Source organism: Argiope bruennichi, chromosome 10, assembly GCF_947563725.1.
Source record: "Argiope bruennichi chromosome 10, qqArgBrue1.1, whole genome shotgun sequence".
In the NCBI taxonomy this organism is placed as follows: domain Eukaryota; kingdom Metazoa; phylum Arthropoda; class Arachnida; order Araneae; family Araneidae; genus Argiope; species Argiope bruennichi.
The window spans coordinates 118,835,511-118,857,416 of record NC_079160.1 but is presented as its reverse complement, the minus strand read 5'-3'; the positions used below and the strand labels follow the sequence as shown (position 1 = coordinate 118,857,416).

Below are 21,906 nucleotides of genomic sequence, written 5' to 3'. Positions count from 1 at the left end.
AAAATGCGCTACCCCTATGCAAGGAAGCCGGTAAGATGCCCTGTATTTATGACTAAAGAAATGGATTGCGATCCGGGTTTCCTATATGAATATTATTCGCATCGATATTATGTATCTTCACTTCAAGTTTGTACCATGGATTTAGTATCACTCTGTATTTTTAAATATTTTGAATTAAAATCTCAAATGGATAACAATTTCAGTGTAAAAAATTGTTTGCTAAATTCATCTTTAGTTTTTATACTCATGGGCTATTACATTCGCGTACAGAGAAATAGACAAACCGACAAACAGTCTGCACTTTGATAGAAGTAGTCCAAAACTTCTGTAATAGTAGCTATAAATTTAGTGATTAGATAATAGATCACATTTCATGCATCTGGCTTATTTGTTTTCGAGTTAATTTCGGTACATGCATACAATTCGAAGAACAGGATATATCCTTAAGACAAATTTCATCCAAAATTTAACTAAGATCTGCACTTTTGGTTTGTTAATCACATATTCTCTTTCCATTTTAGCTGCCGTCGTCAAAGCAAAACAGATAAAATTATTTTTTAAAAAAAATGGTATCCTTGGAATTCAGAGAGAATGTAGAAGTTCATTAAAATCCATTTTTGAAGATTATAATACGTCTTCTTTTTGTATTTTACATATAACCAATTAAGATTTCAGCTGTGTGATTATCAGCTCCTATTCTGTGTTCACAAGAACATTGAATGAATGAACAAAAGTTTCAAAAGATTTGATTCTCTTGAAGATTTTGCTATTATTCTTCTATTATTAAGATAAGCTAAACAGGCTTATTTAATCACATAAGCCTGTTTTGATAATTGCAAATCTATTAATGATATAGAAATGTATAGATCTTTTCAGTAAAATAAATAGAGCAATTTCTTTTCAAGGCAACCAAAGAGGTATAATTTTCGCTTTTGATTAAACTGCTTTATTCAGTCAGCATGATAAAATTATTTTTATTCGTATTTATGTCAATATGGAAGCCAAAATCATGTTTCACGTTTATTGATGAAATTGGTAATGGCAACAGTTATTATATAAATATCTGAAAAAATGGTAGAGAATTTCTGTTTTTGAAATAATTTTAAAATTTTCCCATTACTTCTGTTTTAAAACGCTGATAAAACTTTCTCATTATCGTATTGTATGTTTCTTTCATGCAGCACATTTTATAAACATATTTCTTTTAAAATATGATTGAATTTAAAATAAAATCTTTAAAAAAACTAATTTCTCTTGCTACTAATGATATTTTGCATATAGCAGCAATGACTAACAATAGATTAAATATGGAAGCCCAAGAAAGAAAAAGGCATTTTATCCGTAATGATAAATTTTCAAAGAAACTATCGATTTTTCTTTGTAATCTTTGGTTCTGTTACATTTTTTTCAATTTTAATCGTTCTTTCAGTAATTAATCTTGCAGACAACAATGGTCTTGTTTTTTTCTCAAAGAATTTCTTCTCTCTCTCTCTCTCTCTCTCTCTCTCTCTCTTTTTTTTTTTTTGAACTTTTTTTTTTATTCATTTTACTTTCTTATAAATGAAATATAGAAATTAGGATGTTCATTAAAAAATCGAACTCAAGATTTTGACAAATATCCATGTTTTAGGCTTTCTTGAGTTCGAAGAACATATTTTTAGAATTATACCTGTCTTTATACAGCTTCTCTACGAAAATTATGACTAAACCGCTTTGAGCGAGACAAATAAAATTTGACAAAATTTATATGTCTAGCTCAATTTTTTTTAAATTTTTGGTCTTTACATCAAATTTGAAGATTTATTTCTTATTTTGTTCGAAATCCAGTCCCTGGAAATCTGTCAGGCTTTCCGAGTGGAAGTGAACAGGATAATTGCAAAACATAAAGAGCTAGATCGATAATATTTGGTATACAGATTAGAGCATAGATTTGTGTAAAATTTTAAACCAAATCCTTCAAAGGATTGTCTATCTATCGGTTTGCAATTTCGAATGCATTCAAACTTTAAAAAACTCAATGACTTAAATAAAATGACATTTGGTAAGCATTGTTATTACTACAATTGTAGTTTTACGTCAAATTTAATTTCAAACAATCAGAAAAGATGTCGTTCAAGATATATATTTGATTTTCTGATATTTACATGTTAACCGCACATCAGAGACTAATCCCTAAGATTTGCCAAGCATCGTATTTCGACATTCAGTAAAAACAATAGATCCATGCCAAAGACGATCTTTCATGACCATTATTGGCCAATGACTTGAAGTTAATATACAAATATCGATTTATTATATTTGTATATGTCATAACTCTCATGTAAGGACATAACTCTCATGTGTGAAAATAAAAATCTGAACAGACTTATTATTCATAACTGTGCTTTTATGTATGAAGAGGGAAATAACATATTTATTAAAGAGTAAGAGAGAAAGTTCAGAGGAGACCTCTTTCGCTGGCAGTTATATAAATATTTCTATAAAAAAATCAAAGGATTAAACCCTTTTTCAAAGGTTTGTTGATTTTTAAAAATTCCTTCTTCTGAAAGACCCACGCTTTACAATATTATGAATAGAATAAAATAAAGCGACAAATGGAAACTCTTGTTTGAGCTGACAAGAAGCTAATCTGTCTCAATCACTGCAGTCTCAACTTATTATGAAAAAGAATAACATCCAATAAGCCTAACAATCTTATATACCTTACACTAGGAAAAAGCCTCATTACCTTGTGACCTAGTGAGTCAAGGCATGTCATTGCTGTCATATTGCTTGATAACAGGACAACATATCGGAGAAAGAAAACTAATAGTTTGTCCTTTGTTTCAGCTTACGTGTTGTTACCTATATTTATAAAAGAAAGTGTGTAAGTGTATCAACCCTTTACAGATCATATTAATTCCTCTATAACTACAAAATTTAGCACAGAACGTGAAAATATGCTCCTCAGAACAATTATTTTAAAATTTTATTTAATTAAAAATTAAGTGAAATTTCGAGGATTTAAATCTATAATTTTCAAAAATATTATAGTATAATTTTATTTTTACACTATTTAAAAAAAATGTCTTCTTGATTTCTTCTTCTTCTAGATTTTTATTTTTACACTATTTAAAAAAATGTCTTCTTGATTTCCTTTGCAAAATTTTTCTTAAATTTTGGGAATTAAAAAAAAACACACCTATTTTTATTGCATGATTTTGTTGCAATCAAAATCAACTTGTTTTCATTGTTTCATCCAGTATTCTATCGTGTGAGTCTCTTCCGTTGTTGCAAGTTAAGGGTGTAAGACACTACTCATTATCTGTGCAACTTACTTGAGGAATCGGAAAGTGAAATTCCACTATTGAAAAAGACAGCGTGCAATTCGAGATAGATTACCCAGATAATTGCACTATGAGATCATGGGAATCGTGTTCACTAGGCAAACTTATCGTTTGCCAAAAGAATTGTGAAAATCCATTTATGCATTAAATTGATTAAAGATTTAAATGTCATTAAAGATTCAATTGAAACTAAACACAGTCGTTATTCCAGGTGATTCAGCTAATCGCCAAATACGATAGTTATATATCCTTGAAACAGTTTTTAAATAACCATTTAAAGACTTCCTCTCTAATTCATTTAACGTATATTTCCCTTAAATTTCAAGATTCTTCATCTGATTTTCAAAACTTTAAATATTTCTTTTTCATTTGATTATGCATCACTGATTTCTTTTTTGAGTTTTGGTATTAATAAGAAATCTTTATTCCTATGGTTGTAGAAAAATGTATAATTTTTTATTCAAAAATTTAGAAACCGCACTGTGTAGTAACCCTTTTAAATTGTTACATTTAAGCCTAACACACTGTAACGATTTTCTGAAAAGTTGCGTGACAATGGAATCCTGCCGAACTATTATTTGCTCAAAACATATTCCACTATTTATTCAAGCAAATTCTTTCACCCATTTAACTACTTTAGTTTATAATGGACAACTGGCCTATTTCTAGACGAGTTTGCATTATTAATCGTTTTCCGCGTGTTTTAAAAATAGATTTTAATTATTTAGTTCCAGTTTAACCCTACCGTTGCCATTCTGAAAATGCTTCTTATTCGTCTGTCACAAATTTTTTTCTACTTTTCGGGGATTTCAGGCAATTTTAAAGATTAAATTTTTACAGAAAAGAACAGAATTTTATCAAGTTGTTTGGTTTATTAACTCTTGAAAAAGGAATATCCAATTTATCTAACATGGCAGCAAAATTAAAGATAATTATTTATTTTGCCTTATCATTTTTAACTCCACCAGTATAATTTTGGAACCCATCAAGAATCTAAGGTACCGAGAACAATCGTGTCATCTCAATCTAGTACATGACAGCATACGGTTAAATCGAGTTAAATTTACCATAGAGCATTATGTGAATTTAATACATCACTTTTCTGTGTATCTCGTGCATTTACAGAAACTTAAAGGTTAAAAAGACTCGCATATACGTTAGAATGTTGTGTATATGGTAGAAAATTTTAACAAGGAAGAAAAATTCTGCAGAAATATGCCGGAGTGTGATTTAAAGAGTTTTTAGAAAATATGCTATGAATAATGAATACTACATTTTTGTGCCGAATTTTTTTCTAAATTCGAATGTATTCCAAAGTGTCAGATTTCTCGGTTGAATAGCAATTTGCATGACTTCCCGACTGCATTCTATATCATTCATATCTGAATTCTCGAGTGGAATTCATCTGAAATTTTAACAGAGCTATAAATGCAGATGAATTAATTATAAAATATCCCGACATTTATGAAAGAGCATCATTCTCGAATAAGTAAGTGCAACTGTACAAAATGGCGGAAAAACCAGTACACAGGTCCAATGTTAATTTTACTAGGGAGTAAAATATGGAAACACGCTGAATCCCGGATTCAAAAAGATTTTAAAAATATACTGTAATTAATGAGCCTCATATTGGCTGTTATTTTATATTTTGTGATCTTCAACTATTTTGTTCGATAACTTCTGGATTGTGCTATATACTCTCATGTTTGTTTAGGGCCGCGGTGGCCTAGTGGTAAGGTCTCGGCATGTGAGCCGTAGGGTTTCAGGTTCGAGACCCGATTCCACAGAAGAACCGTCGTGTAAGGAGGTCTGTTGCACGTTAAATCTGTCATACCAAAGGTCCTCCCGCTGGTGTGGTGTGGCGTGGAGAGGGGGTGCCAGCTCAGGTGTCGTCCTCGTCATCTGACCGCGGCTCAAAATTACGAGGTCCGTCCCAAAATAGCCCTAGTGTTGCTTTACAACGGGACGTTAATATAACTGGACTGACCTGAACTGAATACTCTCATGTTTAGAAAGAAGATTGAGATTGGCTAAATTTCAAACTCAAATGAATGCTCCTGTAACAGTATTATGTTATCCCGACATTTGTGTAGAAGTGCCTAATTCTATTCAAATAAGTTTAACATAAGAACATGAGCATAATATGAATGTATCAGATTAGAAAGGAGATGCACGCACCTAAAGTTAGTCACTGATAAACCAGGAATACAGAAATCTTATCATGTATGTCCATACTGTTATGGACTCGCTTTTGATAGACAGAACGCACGTTTTTATGAGTTTGAGCTACACATGAATGATTTCATCTAATTTGAAGCGTGATATAGAGCATATGTGATATCCATCAAATAGTCAGTGATCAGAAGACAGGTGATGTCATGCCCAAATGACAAGTACGATTATATACTGTACAAATATCAAGAATTCTCAATATGGTCCTTGATTCTTAAAAATACTTAAGCACAAGTCCTACAGAGAATCTTTGCATAGTTCAGAAGTGATGGTGGTTGAGGTTCAAGCCCTGAATTGCAAAGTTGTTGGCAGGAATATTGCAACCCTAATATGTGAAATTAGTATTGACAGCCCAGTATCTTATGTATATTACAGGGCATTTGTCCTATAATGCGTACACTCTGTAATATATATAAATTGTAACCCCCATATACATTTATATAAAGATTAAAACCTCAAAACCCTCAACTTCAGAGAAACTATGGCCCATTTCCTGAGTTCAGATATGAATACCGAGTGAAAAATGATTTAAATCACTATTTCTTGTCGTTACATTTCGTATAACTCTCTGTTAGCTAACAGAAACGTCTCTCAATTATCAAACATACTGGCAGACACAATATAATCATATACTGGTATGTAATTTCCTTGAATTGTTATATATATGCTTCTCTAGCGCTTAAATGTGCATTAAAACAACGAAAAATTGACTCTCAACTTGACTATACCTATTTTTCTAAATCTATTTTCAAAAAAGAATATCGAATTTTCATTTTCAAGGTGTTAATCATGCTGTTTTGAAACTCCTCAATTTTTAGAATAGGTAAACTAATCTACGAACTTAAATAACTTAAACCCAAATTTGAAACGAATTCGAGAACTTTTTAATACTAAAAAAAAAAAGAAATATTTTTTCAGATTATCAGGAACGTTTTGTCACTTTAGCTAAATATAAACGAGACATTTAAATTTAAACAAGCATAATATCTTAGGTTATCAATTCAGATATCATGATCATCCACAAGTCAAGGATCAAATTTCGAACTATGCCCTCATTAGTGCTCGTTAACTTGAAGGGCGAAAGTTAACCTTAAAAAAATCTTACTTCAAGTTATTTTATACATCAAAGAGTTAATCAATATTTTTTTTTCTCGCTTTCTTATCTATTTTCTCAGTAATTCTTTTATGCTGTCATGAGAGTGCTTTCCTGGAAAGAAAATTCATTTCTTTTGGGTTAACAGAAAAGAAATCTTTCAAGTCGGTCGTTTCAAGTAATTGTCGGTCCTCTTTCACCAAAGACACTGAGAAAGAATTAAGCTCCAATCTATACAATTAGGGATAGAAAAAACACATAATGATATCAAGGTATAAAAGAGGGAAAATTTTGTTTTCTTTAGATGGAATTGGTAGGCGAAATGTAATCAATATGTCTACTTAGAAAGAAAAATGCCAGAGGTTACTGGAGATCAAAACTGAAAAAAAAAAAAAAAAAAAAAACTGAAACTGCCGCAATTATTTGAAACGGTTTGAAGACTTAATCAAGTGATAAACAGTTTTATTGCATCCTTTTGATCTGGTTCGTAGTCCAATTATCTTCAAACTTATGCACCATATGAATGCTGCAAATGTTGAAGGAATTTGTATTTTTGAGGATTTACATGTCTAAGTCAATAGAATAAAAGAAAGGCATGAATATAGTATATGGACAAATAAAGTATAGATTGTTTTTTAATAGTTTGATTATTGAGTTTTGATTGAGATTTGATGCCTATTTTGAGATGGAAACCCTTAATCTTTAATTTGCAAATGGTGAAAAGTTATGGAAAAAAAAATCGTTTGAATACAAATACTTAACTAGGGGAATATGTATGATTTACCTTTTATTTACGTTCTTTTAAATTTCTTAGTTAATTATTTCTTATAAATTTAATCATTAATTAATAAATTTAATTACTAATAATTCAATTATTTCAATGTCTTATCTGCGTAATGTCTGTTATTAATTATTTAATTTTAATTATTACATTGACAACTGTGTACAAAGGCATCCTTACAATATCCATATAATGCATTTGGAGTTGTACAACTCCCAATAGAATCATTGATAACACGTTGCTTCTCAGCAACTTAAATAAATATATATATATAATGACTTAAATATGTAAAAAGTAACTGGAATCTTTTAAGAAATACAAATGATAAGAAATTATAACTTTTTCTAATAAGGAAGTATATTAAAAACAATAAAAAATAAATAAGAATTTATTTTTAAAAATTGTAATGGCTCTTACATTAAACGAAATCTTTTGGAACCTTTGAATTCTTTTCTTTCCTTCGTAAATTAACCTTTAAATGTATTATATTCTTATCATACTTTTTGAGATATCTAGTTATTCCCGTTTCTATAGTAACATAGTTTTATAATCTCAGCATATCACAATTGTGCTGCTGAAATTCTACTACAAATCTTCTGTCCTGATCTTTTAATTATACATATAATTAAAGGATTTATTTTATATATATTTTAAACTTACAAGAGACAATTTAAAATATTACACTTCTTTATTTCCACAACTTTTTTCGCATTTTTCCCCTGATTAAATATTAATTATTTCTGGAACGGCTATTTAAATGTAAGAGGACTGGAACTTAATGGTTCAGGAACTTAATAATTACAGCCAGCATAAACAATTGAAGAATTTCAAACTTTTATAGTCTTCTCATTAGCGTTACGTCCAATTTGTTTTTAACAATGTGGAAGTCGCAGAATATCTGAAGAAGTGCCAAATTTATTGATAGTTTGAAGAGAAAGACCTTGTTTTTTTAAGAATCTCTAAAAGAATTTAACAAAACCGATTTTTTTTTTTTTTTTTTTTTTTTTTACTTTTTCGTATGCATAGCATAAAAATGAAAGTATTGATAATTGTAAAAGAATTCCATCTATATACCTACGAATACAATTATTCATAAACTCTTTGAGCTAGACAAATGCAAATTGATTATGATATCTACAATAAATTTTTTTATTACTATCAAATTTTAAATGAAATTTATCCACAGAAATTCTATCTCTCCGGCTGTCAGATATAACTATCAAGTCAAACATAAAGTTGATGTTTATTAGAACATTGATGTAATTTGATATACAGATGTAGAATCTAAAATGTAGATCCGTATCAAAATTAAAGGATTGACCATCTCTCAGTCTGTATTTTTGAATTCATGTAAGTCATATCACTGACTCTCCAACCCTCCCGAAGATACACGGATAAATAATACTAAATAACCGGACCGCCGCAACAGCAACACTGGCGGGAACTGTGGTTGAGTCCTAAGGGCCCTCACCGGCCACGGTACGACCCTTTCCGGAGGAAGTACGTCCCGTCATCGATGGGAGGAGCCAGATACCCCACCTTTTTGTGTACCCTCCAGGGTGTCGAGATCCAACCACCATACCAGAAGCATCTCATCCTCATTTCGAGGTGCTTCCCGGGGTTTTGCATGCATGTAAACTTGATAACTACAAAACGTATTGACTTAAATATATGAAATTTGGTATGTGATCTTGTGACAATATTCTATGCAAAAATTTGATTTCAATTGATCAGGTGAAATTTGATTTCAATTAGTGTAAAATACTTGTTAGATTTTTGGGTGCATGTGTGACACGGCAAAGGATTTATCTCCCTAAAAATATCCTCCAAATATTTCATGATAATTATAGTAAAAATGTTTGATTCTCGCCAAAGATCAATAGCTTATAATTGTTGTTCGCCAATGTGAAACAAGCCATTCACGGCCTTAACTTAAATTCGTAATTTTATGCTGGAGAGAAGAGGAGTAAACACTTTTATTAGAAAATATGTGAGAAGGTTTCGGGAGACCACTTCCGCTAGTTATTTACTGGTGTTCGGAATTTATCTAATTGACCCTTTAATTCCAGCTATTACAATATGATATAAAAGATAAAGGGTATTTATTCGACAGCGAATGAAACGAATATTCTTGGCATTCCGTGTCAAATGTTGCAAAATATTTCCAAGCAAGAAACTTCTCTATGGCTTGAAATTATCGCTTTCGCTCCCATCAGGAGAATTGGTGATACTTCTACTATTTTCATACCTTTGGAAACAAGCTTTCAAATTGTCATCAATATCAAAGAACCACAGAAATGTTATGCTTGTACCAGTGTTGTTTTGGCTATAACTACGTGGTTCTTTTAAACATCCAGTTAATTGTTTGATACTTACATTTCACTTACATTTAGTCAAGTCCAGGGTTAAAAGACTTATTATAAATATTGGTTGGTTGATTTTAGTCTAACGGCGCAAGAGCCAATGATGAACATGATACGCCAGTCATATGGTTTGAAAGTAGATTGTGCTAAGAAAAGAGCAATTTAAGCAGAATTAACATATTAAAAGCTTTCTTTGAAACAACTGTTATCGAAACGCTGAGGAGCGAGTTTATATAAGCAGATCTTAACGGGGAATAAAATCTACATATAATGATAAGAAAAAACAATACCCCTTAAAAATTAGCAAAGAAATTACTGGGGAGGTTCGCCTACCAATTCTTGAATGTTAGAAGACTCATTATAAAGGAAAAGTGCTGTATCTTCTTTTGACCTGAAGCCCCTATATAATACTTGAGGTAAATGTTTGACTTTAACTTCTGCATATTTAGGTCGTTAGTGGGAAGCTAGCAAATCCTCCAGTAGCCAACCCCAATGCAACGAGCAATTTGTTCGTAAATTACATATTTTTCAACCAGATTTTGGTTTAAATGATTAGCTGATAAAACCTATAACAACTTACTGTAATGTTGTTAAAGACTAATTCATTGTATTAGATTATATGCTTTGAATAACCGACTGTCTTCTTACCAAAAGATCTAGATACGAGTCATTTTATGGTGTCATGTCTTCTTATCAATGAATTCATTTTCGTTTTCTCAGCAAATAGTTAAAATGCTCTCTTCTCCTTCCAGGCACCTTCCAGGGCCAGTGGATGCGAGGCATGCGACACGGGTACGGCGTGCGGACGAGTGCCACCTTTGGACTGGCCTCTCATTACCGTCCGAAGAGCGTCCGGGGCTCCCTGTCGTCGATCCCGGCGAGCGAACAGGCGGACCCCGCCAGCGATCGAGACCGAAAGATTGACGACTTCCGGGGCGGATTCGTGCTCAAGTCTCGTAGCGATGAGCCGCCCGCACGGAGGAGATCCCTCGTCGAGAAGTCCACCAACCTCAAAAAGTCCATCCTGCAGGTGAGAGCCTGCTTTTTTTTTTTTTTTTTTTCAACCGTTAACTTTTTATGAATGGCAGGCTTAAGAAACAACAGTCAGGTTTGTTTTACTAATTCTGATGGATGAAATATCACGGGGATTTTAACTGAGAGAAAAGAAAAAACTTCTCCGCCATTTTTAAGTCCTCGAAAGATAAGGTATGTAATTAATCTAGAATGATTGTACTTATCTATCCTAAATTATCCTAAATTATATAGACTTTCAGAAATTAAAATAAATCTAGCTAATGTCTCTTAGGCAGATTATTATGAAACAGACCGTAACAACACTAGCTACCAATAAGCAGTTGGACACCCTTGCAAATGAGAACATCTGAGGTCCTGATCTGCGTCACTCCTTCTGCACTTAAATATAGTGTAGGAAACAGCACTAGCATTAGTCGAATGCAAGATGGAACGAAATTCAGAGCTGTCTGACACTGAGAAAGGCGTCATTGTTGGGTATCATAGAAATGGCCAATCTTTAAGAGACATATCTAGGGAGTTAAACATTCCGAAATTGACAATGACTTTCGTGATTAAGAAATGGAAGGTGAGTGGTGATTATCAGAATGTGCTTTGACCCGGCATAACCACGAAACTAAAAAATACAGATCAACGAGTGATGTCCAAAGTAATTGGGAAAAACCACGCCAAACCGATGGCCCACATACTCCAGGAGTTCCCAGAAGCATCTGGGACTGTTATTTCAATAAATACTATCCGCAAGGAAGCGGAAAGAACTTGAATGTCTTCTCCTATCCGAGTGAAAGAAAATACCACTGTCCATAATCGAAACACTTGTAGAAAGCATGTTCCTCAAGGTTAAGGCTGTAATTGCCTCAAGTGGTGTCTCTACCAACTATTCAATATGATCTGTTTAATTCTGTTTATCTCTGTTATCACAGGTGTCCGATTACTTATTGGTAGATAGTGCATCAACAGGATGATTAATGCTTACAATAGATTATTTCTATATCTTGAAATTAAAGGCAATTAGTAAACAATTGTTGGTATTGAATTACCACCAAAAAAATCTGGTTATTTGCTGATAAATTCAAATTTTGAAACAGATTGTAACAATGTAAATGCTATCTGCATTTCTTCATTTATTCCTAAATCCCATCGACTTTAACTATCCAAAGTGCGTAAGGTGTGAAATGGGTTACTAGGATGCGAAAAATGCTGATTTGTTTTTACAAACGTTTTACATTTCTAGGATGAAAAGCAAGCCTTAGATGCAATTTTGTTTCTGAAAATAAAAATGCATACATTATGACTCTCATATACTTATTAACGTTATAAACAATTTCGGATGACTAGTGGATAGAATACCAAAAACTATCTGCCTTGACTTTATAATGCAAGTCGATCTTTGTACCCCTTTTTACAATCCCATATTTTTAAATCGAAGGCCCACAAACTTGGATGGTAATGTATATTTTATGGCATCTGGAAGAAGGTGTTAAAATAACCTTCTCAAATGCTAACGTAAAATGAGTTTATCTTCGTATAGCATCTTGATTATATTCTAATATAGAAGACAGACACTGCAACCCAATTTTGTAAAAGATACACATTTTAAGAAATGAATAGAGCAGGTGGTGATAAAACAAGGATAAAAAAAAACGGGATTTCTTTTTACTTTCTACAATAAGAGGCTGGGAGTTTTTTAATTCAACAAATCTGTAATATTACGAAATTGGCAATCATCAAGAAATTTCATAAACTTATAAATCAATGGAGTCATTTCTTGTTATCCCGTGCATGAATACGCCTCACCTCAAATGGGATTTCCCCCAAAAAAAGGGAAATCCAATGATTCTCTGGCCAGAAAGAAAAAATCCCTGACTCAGTGAAAGGCAAAGTCAATTAGATGGCGTGGAATGTTTTCCCCACGATTATGACATCATATGGAATTAGTCCATTAATCGAGCTGCGATGTGAGATTTAGTACCTGGAATAAGTTACGGTAAAACCCTGAAAAGTGGAAAAAAGCTTTAAGATTACTCTGCATTTTAAGAAGTAGCAGTCTTTTACCATCTTGTATTTTAAGAGTTAAAATCAATTAAGTATCAAATGTTCCACGCTAACTTAAATTTTAACTTCTATTCATGTCTTTCACCGACTCTTTAAAATAATACATCACAAGCATAATAATTCAAAGTTTTTATAGCAAGCGCAGCTGCACTTACAATGCAATTAGGACGTCTCTTAAGTTGATGTCATTAATGTTACACAAAATTTGTAAATTTTGTCTAAATCTTCTTTTTTTAAAAAATAAGAAGCAGAATTTGAAATTTTCATCCAAAAGGCTGATTTACTGTCACAGGTTTATTATACTAAGAAACTAAAACATTAGAAATTAAACTAGCTAAATCACTTACTAGGAATGAAAACAATGAAAGCACTGCTTTCATTGTTTTCCTCCCCACCCCAAAAAAAAGTCATTAAGAATAATACCTTTCAATGCAAAATTCTTATGCTTTGTAAAAGATTTTAATTATATCTTAACGCTACTGTCCATTCAAGAAGCGATAATGCCTAGCTTTCAAAATTAAAAGACTTATTCATAATCTAATTTCTGTTCTAATAATAATATCTAATTTCTGATCTGTCTTATATTTTTGGCATTTTATTCCGGAAATCCTTGGAGAGTTACAAAGTTTCAAAGTACTTTACTTTCAAGCAATTTACAGCAGATAATCTGCAGCATTAAGTGTCATTCCTTCGGGGATAGTATTATCTAAAAAAAAGGTACATTTTCCGCTAGATTAAAGGGTATCAACATCTTTGTCTCCTTTTGATCCCATTAGTGGGAGAGAAGTTTCTGAATTGCCTTTTTTTTCTTTGGAAGAGCATATTTTTGCACAGAAATCCTCTTTCAATAATCCTCTCCGATCCTCATGCTACATTTTGACCCACTTGCTGGCCATCAATGATTTATTGCTAAACCGTAGTCTTTAAATCTTCTTACAACCGCGGAGATATTTGAAACCATAGTTTTCTTATTTGTAGATATTTCAGAAGCAAATTTGCAGGAAATCATGGAAAATTCTTGCTAAACGTATACCAAATCTTCTGAAAAATTCTTTCAAAGTTCTAGATATACCTTTAAAAATTAAAGAGAAAAAGTGAAGAACTGACCAATAAAATGAATTATTACAAGGGATATGATAGTTTCTCTAAGTGGTAATTTTTTCCTCGATTATTTTCCATGCAATGCAGCATTTGTAATCATTCAGATAGCTTCAATGAGCAATATATCATTATCTATTAGTGGAGTTTTCTGGAATACATTTTCATTTTGTTTAATGTGAAGTCGCAATAATCAGCTCCTACACATTTCTTTACATATTGCATATTCTTTAACTCGGGAACCGCGGTGGCTTGGTGGTAAGGTCTCGACTTCGGTACCAAAAGGTTTCAAGTTCGAGGCCCGATTACACCGAAGAACCGTCGTGTAAGCGAATTTGTGCACGTTAAATCCGTTGGGGCTAAACTTACTCCCACTAGTGTGGTGCGGAAGTTTGGAGAGAGACTGGCCATATCAGGTTCCATCCTCGTCATCTTACCGTGATTCAAAATTACGAGGTTCGTCCCAAAATATCCCTAGTGTTGCTTTAAAATGGGACATTAATATAATTAAACTACTCTTCTGTTGCCGACGGAATTCCTCCCATAAAATTCATGGATAGTGATTTAAAAGACATCCTACAAATTATAAGAACTTATGAGAATAACTGATATAAATATTTTGCATAAAAGAGATACAAATGGAAAGGTTATGTATGCGTGCTACAGGGGCTTGCTTGACTTAAAGCGAATCTAGTAACAAAAGTCATCCTTATTCCAAAACCACTTGTTTCTGTTTTTGTCGGTTAATGATTCAAGAGAAATCGCTTGGTGAAATGACACCAAATGTATGATTATTATGCCTGTTGCAAACATGAGGAAAATGAAAAATACACAAAAAACAATATTAAGATATGAAACATATGTTTAGAGAAATGCAAGATCAGAGACTTAATCAGAGGTCATAAGAGAAACTTAATGGAACCGCTGAAGAGCAGCCCCTCCTAGCACAAAGGAACAAGCGACACTTGATGATATTGGATACTTGTAAACAACAAAGGATCCTCGAGAGAGAACGCATATTGGTCCAAGAAAAAGACCTTACATTTTTGACATTACATATTCAATTGTGTAACATTAAAAATAACATATTAATATTAAAATATGCTTTTAACTTTTTACATTAAGAAAGAACTAAAAATGAGATTTTGACAAATTGTCCTTAATAGAAGATTTAGTGACAGGAATTTTTAAGAGTTCTTGGACATCAAGAGAGATATCCAATTTCTTGGTTCTCTGAGTCTGTATTCTCTCCATAGCACATAGGCTTTGATCAGGTGAATGGAGTATCTAATATAAATTGATAGATCACGAAATATCTACACATCAGAATATACTACATCACGAAATATCTACAAATACAAACTTCTTTATATATTGTGATTCTGCACTTCTGAAATTTTGCGCATGTTTACAATGCATAGACAATGGATGATCTGTTACTTGACATATTTCTCTTTTATATGAAGGAATTCCTGATATATTTTGAGAACAAGTACGCTTAATTTCTGATAAGGATCTTTCAGCGATTATTGAAAAAATAGCTATATTTATAAATGGTCTTGAAAGTTTGAAGGTACTCTCTTTATTCACCATAGCAAAGATTTCAGTGTTGCAGATGGCAGAAATCATCAATCTTACCATGTACCATCTGTACTGTTGTAGATGGCAGAAATCGTCAATCTTAACATCTGTCATCTCTACTTTTGCTGATGGCAGATGGTAAAACTAATTTTCATTGTTATGTCTAACCTCCTTTCTTTTCCTCTTCGCAGGGCCTGAAGATCAAGAAGCAGCGCAGTACTGGAGATATTGACCGCCGCGGGGTGAGCTCGATCCGAAGCTCGGGCTCGAATCTAAGTTCCGCGAGTTCCGAGTCGAGTCAATCCGGGGTGGCACACAGCCAAGGTGGTGGTTCTCTGCACACGGATAGTAACGTGAGTTTCGTGTCACAGGACGAACTCTGCGACACCGCCGTCACTGAGACCTACTTGGGTGAGTGGAAGAATGACAGGCGCTGCGGGTTCGGCATTGCTGAGAGGTCGGACGGACTCAAGTACGAAGGGGAGTGGTGAGTATTTTTCGTCATCAATCGTCCATCTAACAAAAGCGAGTCAAAACTTATTCCAAAAAAGATATATGGGTCTGCCGTATCTGGTATCCATCTAAAATGAATACCACAGATGTGGAATGTAAATTTGTTGATTCATGAGTTGTCATGTGAGCATTGTTAAAAATCAAGTACAATTCGAAGAACATAATTTCAAAATGGGATGTTAATACAAATTGCAGTATTCAAATCTGAAGTTACTTCTTCAAAAAGTGAACTTTATGTGAAAAAACCAATGATTTTGTCTTTACTCACTTCATCTTCTAAAGGAGGCCGTTTAAAATTGTGCTCTGGATAAAGTAAGTCATATTTAATGGGACATAAAGTAAGGGAAACTAGCGAGTCAAGATGCAGCCTGAATTGTGACTCTTTACGTATTTTGGTCTGGAGGAATGGATGAATGAACCAATAACTTATCTTCTTTGGCTATGAAGTCTTCCCGCTGGTGTGGTGTGGATGTTTAGAGAGGGGGTGCCAACTCATAAGTCATCCTCATCATCTGATCGTGGTACAAAATTACGAGGTCCGTCCCAAAATAGCCGTAGTGTTGCTTTTAAACAGGATGTTGCTTTAAAACGGATTAAATTGGCTATGAAACATCCCATTTTCGCAGAAGCGATTTCATCGCATACAGAATAATCACACCTGGATGATTATATTTGAAGGTGGTTTCGTAACTGACCACAGATAAGTAAATTATTTCCGAATATTATTTAAATTAGTTTAGGGTTGTTGTTGACCTGGACATTCAGTTAACTGTAAAAAGTTCACTCGAACATTTTTGTACCGGAATAATCAAATATTTATTGCATCATAAAATTTGAAAGCAGAAATTTTTATTTGGATAGATTGTTCAGTTTATTAAGCTAGAAAGCATTTGAGCAGCCTTTGGTTAGTTTAGAATAGGAGAAATTTGAGTAGTCTTCATTTAAAGATTTGTTGTATCCAAATATCTTTCAATAAAGTGAACTTTTGAAGAATAGCATTTATTTTGTAGGAATTGATCAATAGTTAGTAAATTCTATGATTCTGTGATACAAGATTTGCATTTCTGCCAATGGTGATATAGTGCCAGTAGTGTTACTTGTCCTTTTTTCCGCACAGGTACAACAACAAGAAGTACGGGTATGGCGTGACCACGCTACGAGATGGCACCCGAGAGGAGGGCAAGTACAAGAACAATGTGCTGGTCTCTTCAGGCAAAAAGAAACATCTGTTCATGCTACGTTCGACAAAATTTAAGGAGCGCATAGACGCCGCCGTCAACGCAGCTGCCAGGGCATCCCAGATCGCCCTGCAAAAGGCCGACATCGCCATCTCTAGGTAAGTATCCTATTTTTTGCACAGGGGATGGTCTGTGGATTTATTAATGAATGTACTTTTTGTAGAATTCTTGCCTATTCTTATGACATTCTGGAAATCCGTGATAGAAACTAAGAAAGACGCTTCCTTTTATCTTATATTTAGATTTCATGACATTTAATCAACAACTGTTTTTAATTGAAAACCATTCAGTCAGTCAATCAAAGGCCATCCAGATCTATCCTTACCTAACCTTACTATAGACAGGCCGAAGAAAAAAGAGAATGTTCTCAGCAATCGGAGAAAGTGGTGAAAATTTTAATGATCCAGGATGATATATTATTATAACAATAAATGAATTCTGTGAAACTTGTACCAAGTGGATAGAAGTTGAAATTCCAGGAAATCGTTTGTTTTAGTTTAAAAAAAAAATGGGTATTGAACTAGAATGTAAACAGTGTAGGATATAGCCACGAAGTCTCTTATTCCCTGGGTGTTGTGAGGTTACAGTTAACAAATATCAAAATATTTAAGGACATGAATAAAGATGCTTGGTTGCGAGAGCTTGAAACAGTAGGAAGGCAAGTGAGATGTTCAAATCTTCAATTTTAACTTTTTTCCAAAGCGCAACTCTACAGGCTGTATATTTTGTGCACATAAAAATGAATATTTTGCTGTTAACGGAATCACGGACAAAAACAACATAAAATCTTGAAGATATATCATCATATTATAAATAATCTTTTTTTAAGGATGAGTGTTATCGCCAAAATGGAAAATATGCCAGCATTGCTGTTTGAGGATTATTAGGGTTTCCTTAATTTAAAAGTAACAAAAATGAAACAGGGCTATTGGTAAGTTCGCGAAGCATCAAACACAGGTAATAAATGCAATTCTTCCGTAAAATTTATTTCTTTTTATGATCCGATTTCTTAATTTATTGTTTTTTCATTATCGGTGAATTTCTTTTAATGCATCTGCTAGTGCAAAAAAATTGCACACTTTCACTACAATTGTGTAAAATGTGTATTATCCCGAGTCACTTCCTGTGAGTACATTCCACTCCTTGTCATTCCTGGGTCTTTGAAATGAGATGTTTGCCACACCTTCAGTGTCTAACAGTAATTCAAGTCATTTAATATCTAGCTTGCTCTATTGTATTGTGGTTGTATAGCATACCCATTTTCTTCTCATTAAAAGTTGAAAGGATTCCAAAATTGATTTAATTGTTGATTCTATCACCAAACCAGCGGAAATGATCTCCCCGAAACTTTCTAGCATTCTCATTAATAGAGGTTTTATCCTCCTGATTCCGCATAAACTTTTGACCTTGAGTAAAGCCGCAAAGGCTTTGTATGGCATTGACGAACAATAGTTATGAAATATTGATCTAGGGCATGAATTTAGCATTTTTACTGAATCTCTCCTGGTGATTAGTCACTGGCATACAATTAATAGTATCCAAAAGCGAGTTTGAGTTTTAGACGCATTTTTCCAAAATGAATGAGACCAAAATACGACTTGGAGCAGTCCCAAAATCACTAACCCATTGATATATTTCAGTCATTACGATTTTGAGTTATCACATTCATATGGTTATGAAAGAATATACCGAAAGAAAGTCAATCCCTAGACTGATTAGATTCTAACTTTGACAGATATCTGCACTTTAAATCTTAAATCTATGCACCAAACTTTAATCATCTAGCTCTCTTCCTTTTGCCATTATCGTGTTAAGTTACATTCGAAAAGCTAGGCGGGCAGATTTACTCTGAATGGATATCTCTCGATTTTTGATAGAAATCTCCAAATTTGTGCAAATTTGATATACAAAATGTCATCTGTCCAGCTGAAAGCGTTTTTGAGTTACTTTTTATCACAGACGTACAGAGGACGGGCGGACAAACATTATGCCAAAAATGTGTTTCACGACCTTAAAACCTTACGGCGCACCACCCGCTAGTGTGGTGTGGAGTGGGTGGGTGCCAGCTCAGGTGTCGTTCTCGTCATCTGACAGCGGTTCAAAATAGCCCTAGTGTTGCTTTAAAATGGGATGTTAATATAACTAAACTGAAACTAAAACTAAACTTACGGCGCATCTCATGCAGTAAGTTTCCTCTTATTTTAAGGAACGCAACTAAAAATCGACGATATCGGTTAACTGCATCTGTACAAAATTAACTAAAATTTAATCGACCACTAATTATTGTATATCTTCTCCTCCAATCTTTAAGAATAAGTTTTTTTTGTATGAAACAACTAAACTTCCAAATATAATTTAAATCAAAAATTCTCTTTAACTGAAATACTGCTAAGTATTTTTAGAAGCAAAATTTAACAGAAGTTTATAATAATAAAATTTCATCAATTACATAAAATAAAAATGATTAACCACTTCAACATATATAGGTTTAATTAATTAGATTTTCAAAAACTCGCAAAATGATGGATAAATTCTTTTAATGATTATTTTAAAATGTACTTTAATCATCAACTTTTAAAAATGAATTCTTTGCAACAAAACAGATCATATCATTTCAAATAGGCCTTAGTTGTATGGTTTTAGATTCTTAGTTTTGATTTCAAATGATTGTCGATTCGAGACTCGATTCAATCGAAGATCCTAGTACATATTTTATTTGCCGTTGTTCGTGGAATGTCCTCATATTGCGTGACTTACATAAAATTCGACTAACTGGAGTAGCTTGTTCAATTATCGCCTTTAAACTACAATTCGAAATGGCAATACCTCTACTTGCATTCATTATTTAAATATTAAGCAGAAATATCTTAATCCCTTTGGAATTAGATCCAGGGGAAAGGAATTATATAGTCATGATGTAGACCTTTCCTTAACTATGCCTTCATATATAAGGATTCATGAACCTTTATGGAATTTCCTTATCCTTAAATCCATTGATTGAATTCTTAAAGTGAATTCTTGAAATCCTTGAATCCTTGAAAAAATTGACTCTTTGAAATAGGGAAAATAGGAAATCAGGATAGATTTTTGAATTTGAATTGGAATCCATAAAAAAATTGAATCCTTATGGATTCATGGATCCTTATTCAGGGATAATTCATAAGTATAAGGTCAGACGGATTTCCTTTCATATAGTCATGCGGGAGAGTCAGGGGAAAGGAATTATCCAGATGAATCTTAAGCAGAATATATTAAGGAAATGGCAGGTTGGAGCAGCTTGTTCAATCATCGCCATTAAACTACATTTCGAAATGGCAATATCGCTAAAAAGTAGCCATCCCGTTGCTTCAAAACTACCTATTAATCTTAATAGATATAATCGAACAAAACTGCACATTGAATTCAGAAGGCATTTAAGCTATCCTAAAAGAAAATTAATGTTTGGATGCTGTTTTTTATATCACACAATCGACCGACCTTTGCCAAATAACGAAAAGGCTACGGGAAAATTTCTTATCTTATTTTCCAATGGATAGTCCTTAATATCAGTTGGGTGCTTCCGTTTTACTGCTGGCACGAATGAATGGCGGTGAAAGCCCCCATTCAAAGAAGAAATAAACACCTTCCCAGGAGTTCATTTTAGAGGAGCAATCGACCGGCAAAGGGAAAACAGCTGTTCCCAGGAGAGGTTGACAGGAAAATGATTTCGAAATGCAATGGTTGCCCTTTTTGTATAGTGGCAAATAACTCTGTCAGGTATTCACTGCCATCCAAATGACATTTGTCGATCTCTAGCTTTCAAGTTAGGGTAGTACAAAGCTTTTTGAGCAAATATGTCGTTATTTAAAATAATTAGAATTTTGGCAGAGTTTCTGAGCATGCGTGATATTCTCTTCTTTTATATACGCAATATTCTCTTATTTTATATTCGCAATATTGTTCTTTGCAAGAATTTGAACAATTCTGTCAGTCTATGTATCCACGCATACGAAAATATTATAATTAAAAAACGCAGTGATTGAAATAAATAAAAAATGGCATATGATTTTTTAAACAAAATTTTCATTCTGTGTCAAATTTTTGTTTCAGCCGCTCCAAAAAAAAATGAATGTAAAAGACATGCAAAGCTTTCTTTTTTCTACTTCTCTGGTGCGATAGCTCCAAATGGGCCTTGATATTCCACGAATTCTATTCGTTTCTCAATTTGTCACCTTTATATTCTCCAAATATTTTCCAAGCAATCAATCTACCGTAGTTTTGGTCTCTTTCTTTTTCAAGTATCAGATGGCTTAGCCAAAAACATCTTTTTAGTGTCTCGACTGTCCTTCAATCTTATTCAGTGACCTACCTTTTAATTCTTGATTTTGCTATAAATGTAATAATATCTAGTTCCTTATATAATTTGTGAATTTCCGAGTTTGTTCATCTTCTCCAATAATTATCACATTTAATTCCACTAAATATACTTCTTAAAATTCCTCTTCCAAATAACGTAAAAGTCTCTTCATCTTGCCCACTCATTGTTTATATTTCGGCAGCGTATGTGAGAAAGGGTCAAAGTTACGGAATCAAAAATTTCGGTTTGTTTATTTCA

At 33.1% G+C, this 21,906-nt stretch overlaps 1 protein-coding gene across 2 annotated transcripts in view; it reads left to right on the top strand.

Annotated features, from left to right (window-relative positions):
- Positions 1-21,906, top strand: part of LOC129987961 (junctophilin-1-like) — a 137,632-nt gene that overhangs the window by 63,963 nt on the left and 51,763 nt on the right. For both annotated transcript variants that reach the window (XM_056095986.1, XM_056095985.1), the window contains exons 4-6: positions 10,548-10,825; positions 15,753-16,048; positions 17,192-17,410. In XM_056095986.1, the coding sequence (XP_055951961.1) occupies positions 10,548-10,825; positions 15,753-16,048; positions 17,192-17,410 (793 nt within the window). The remainder of the gene's footprint in view (positions 1-10,547; positions 10,826-15,752; positions 16,049-17,191; positions 17,411-21,906) is intronic.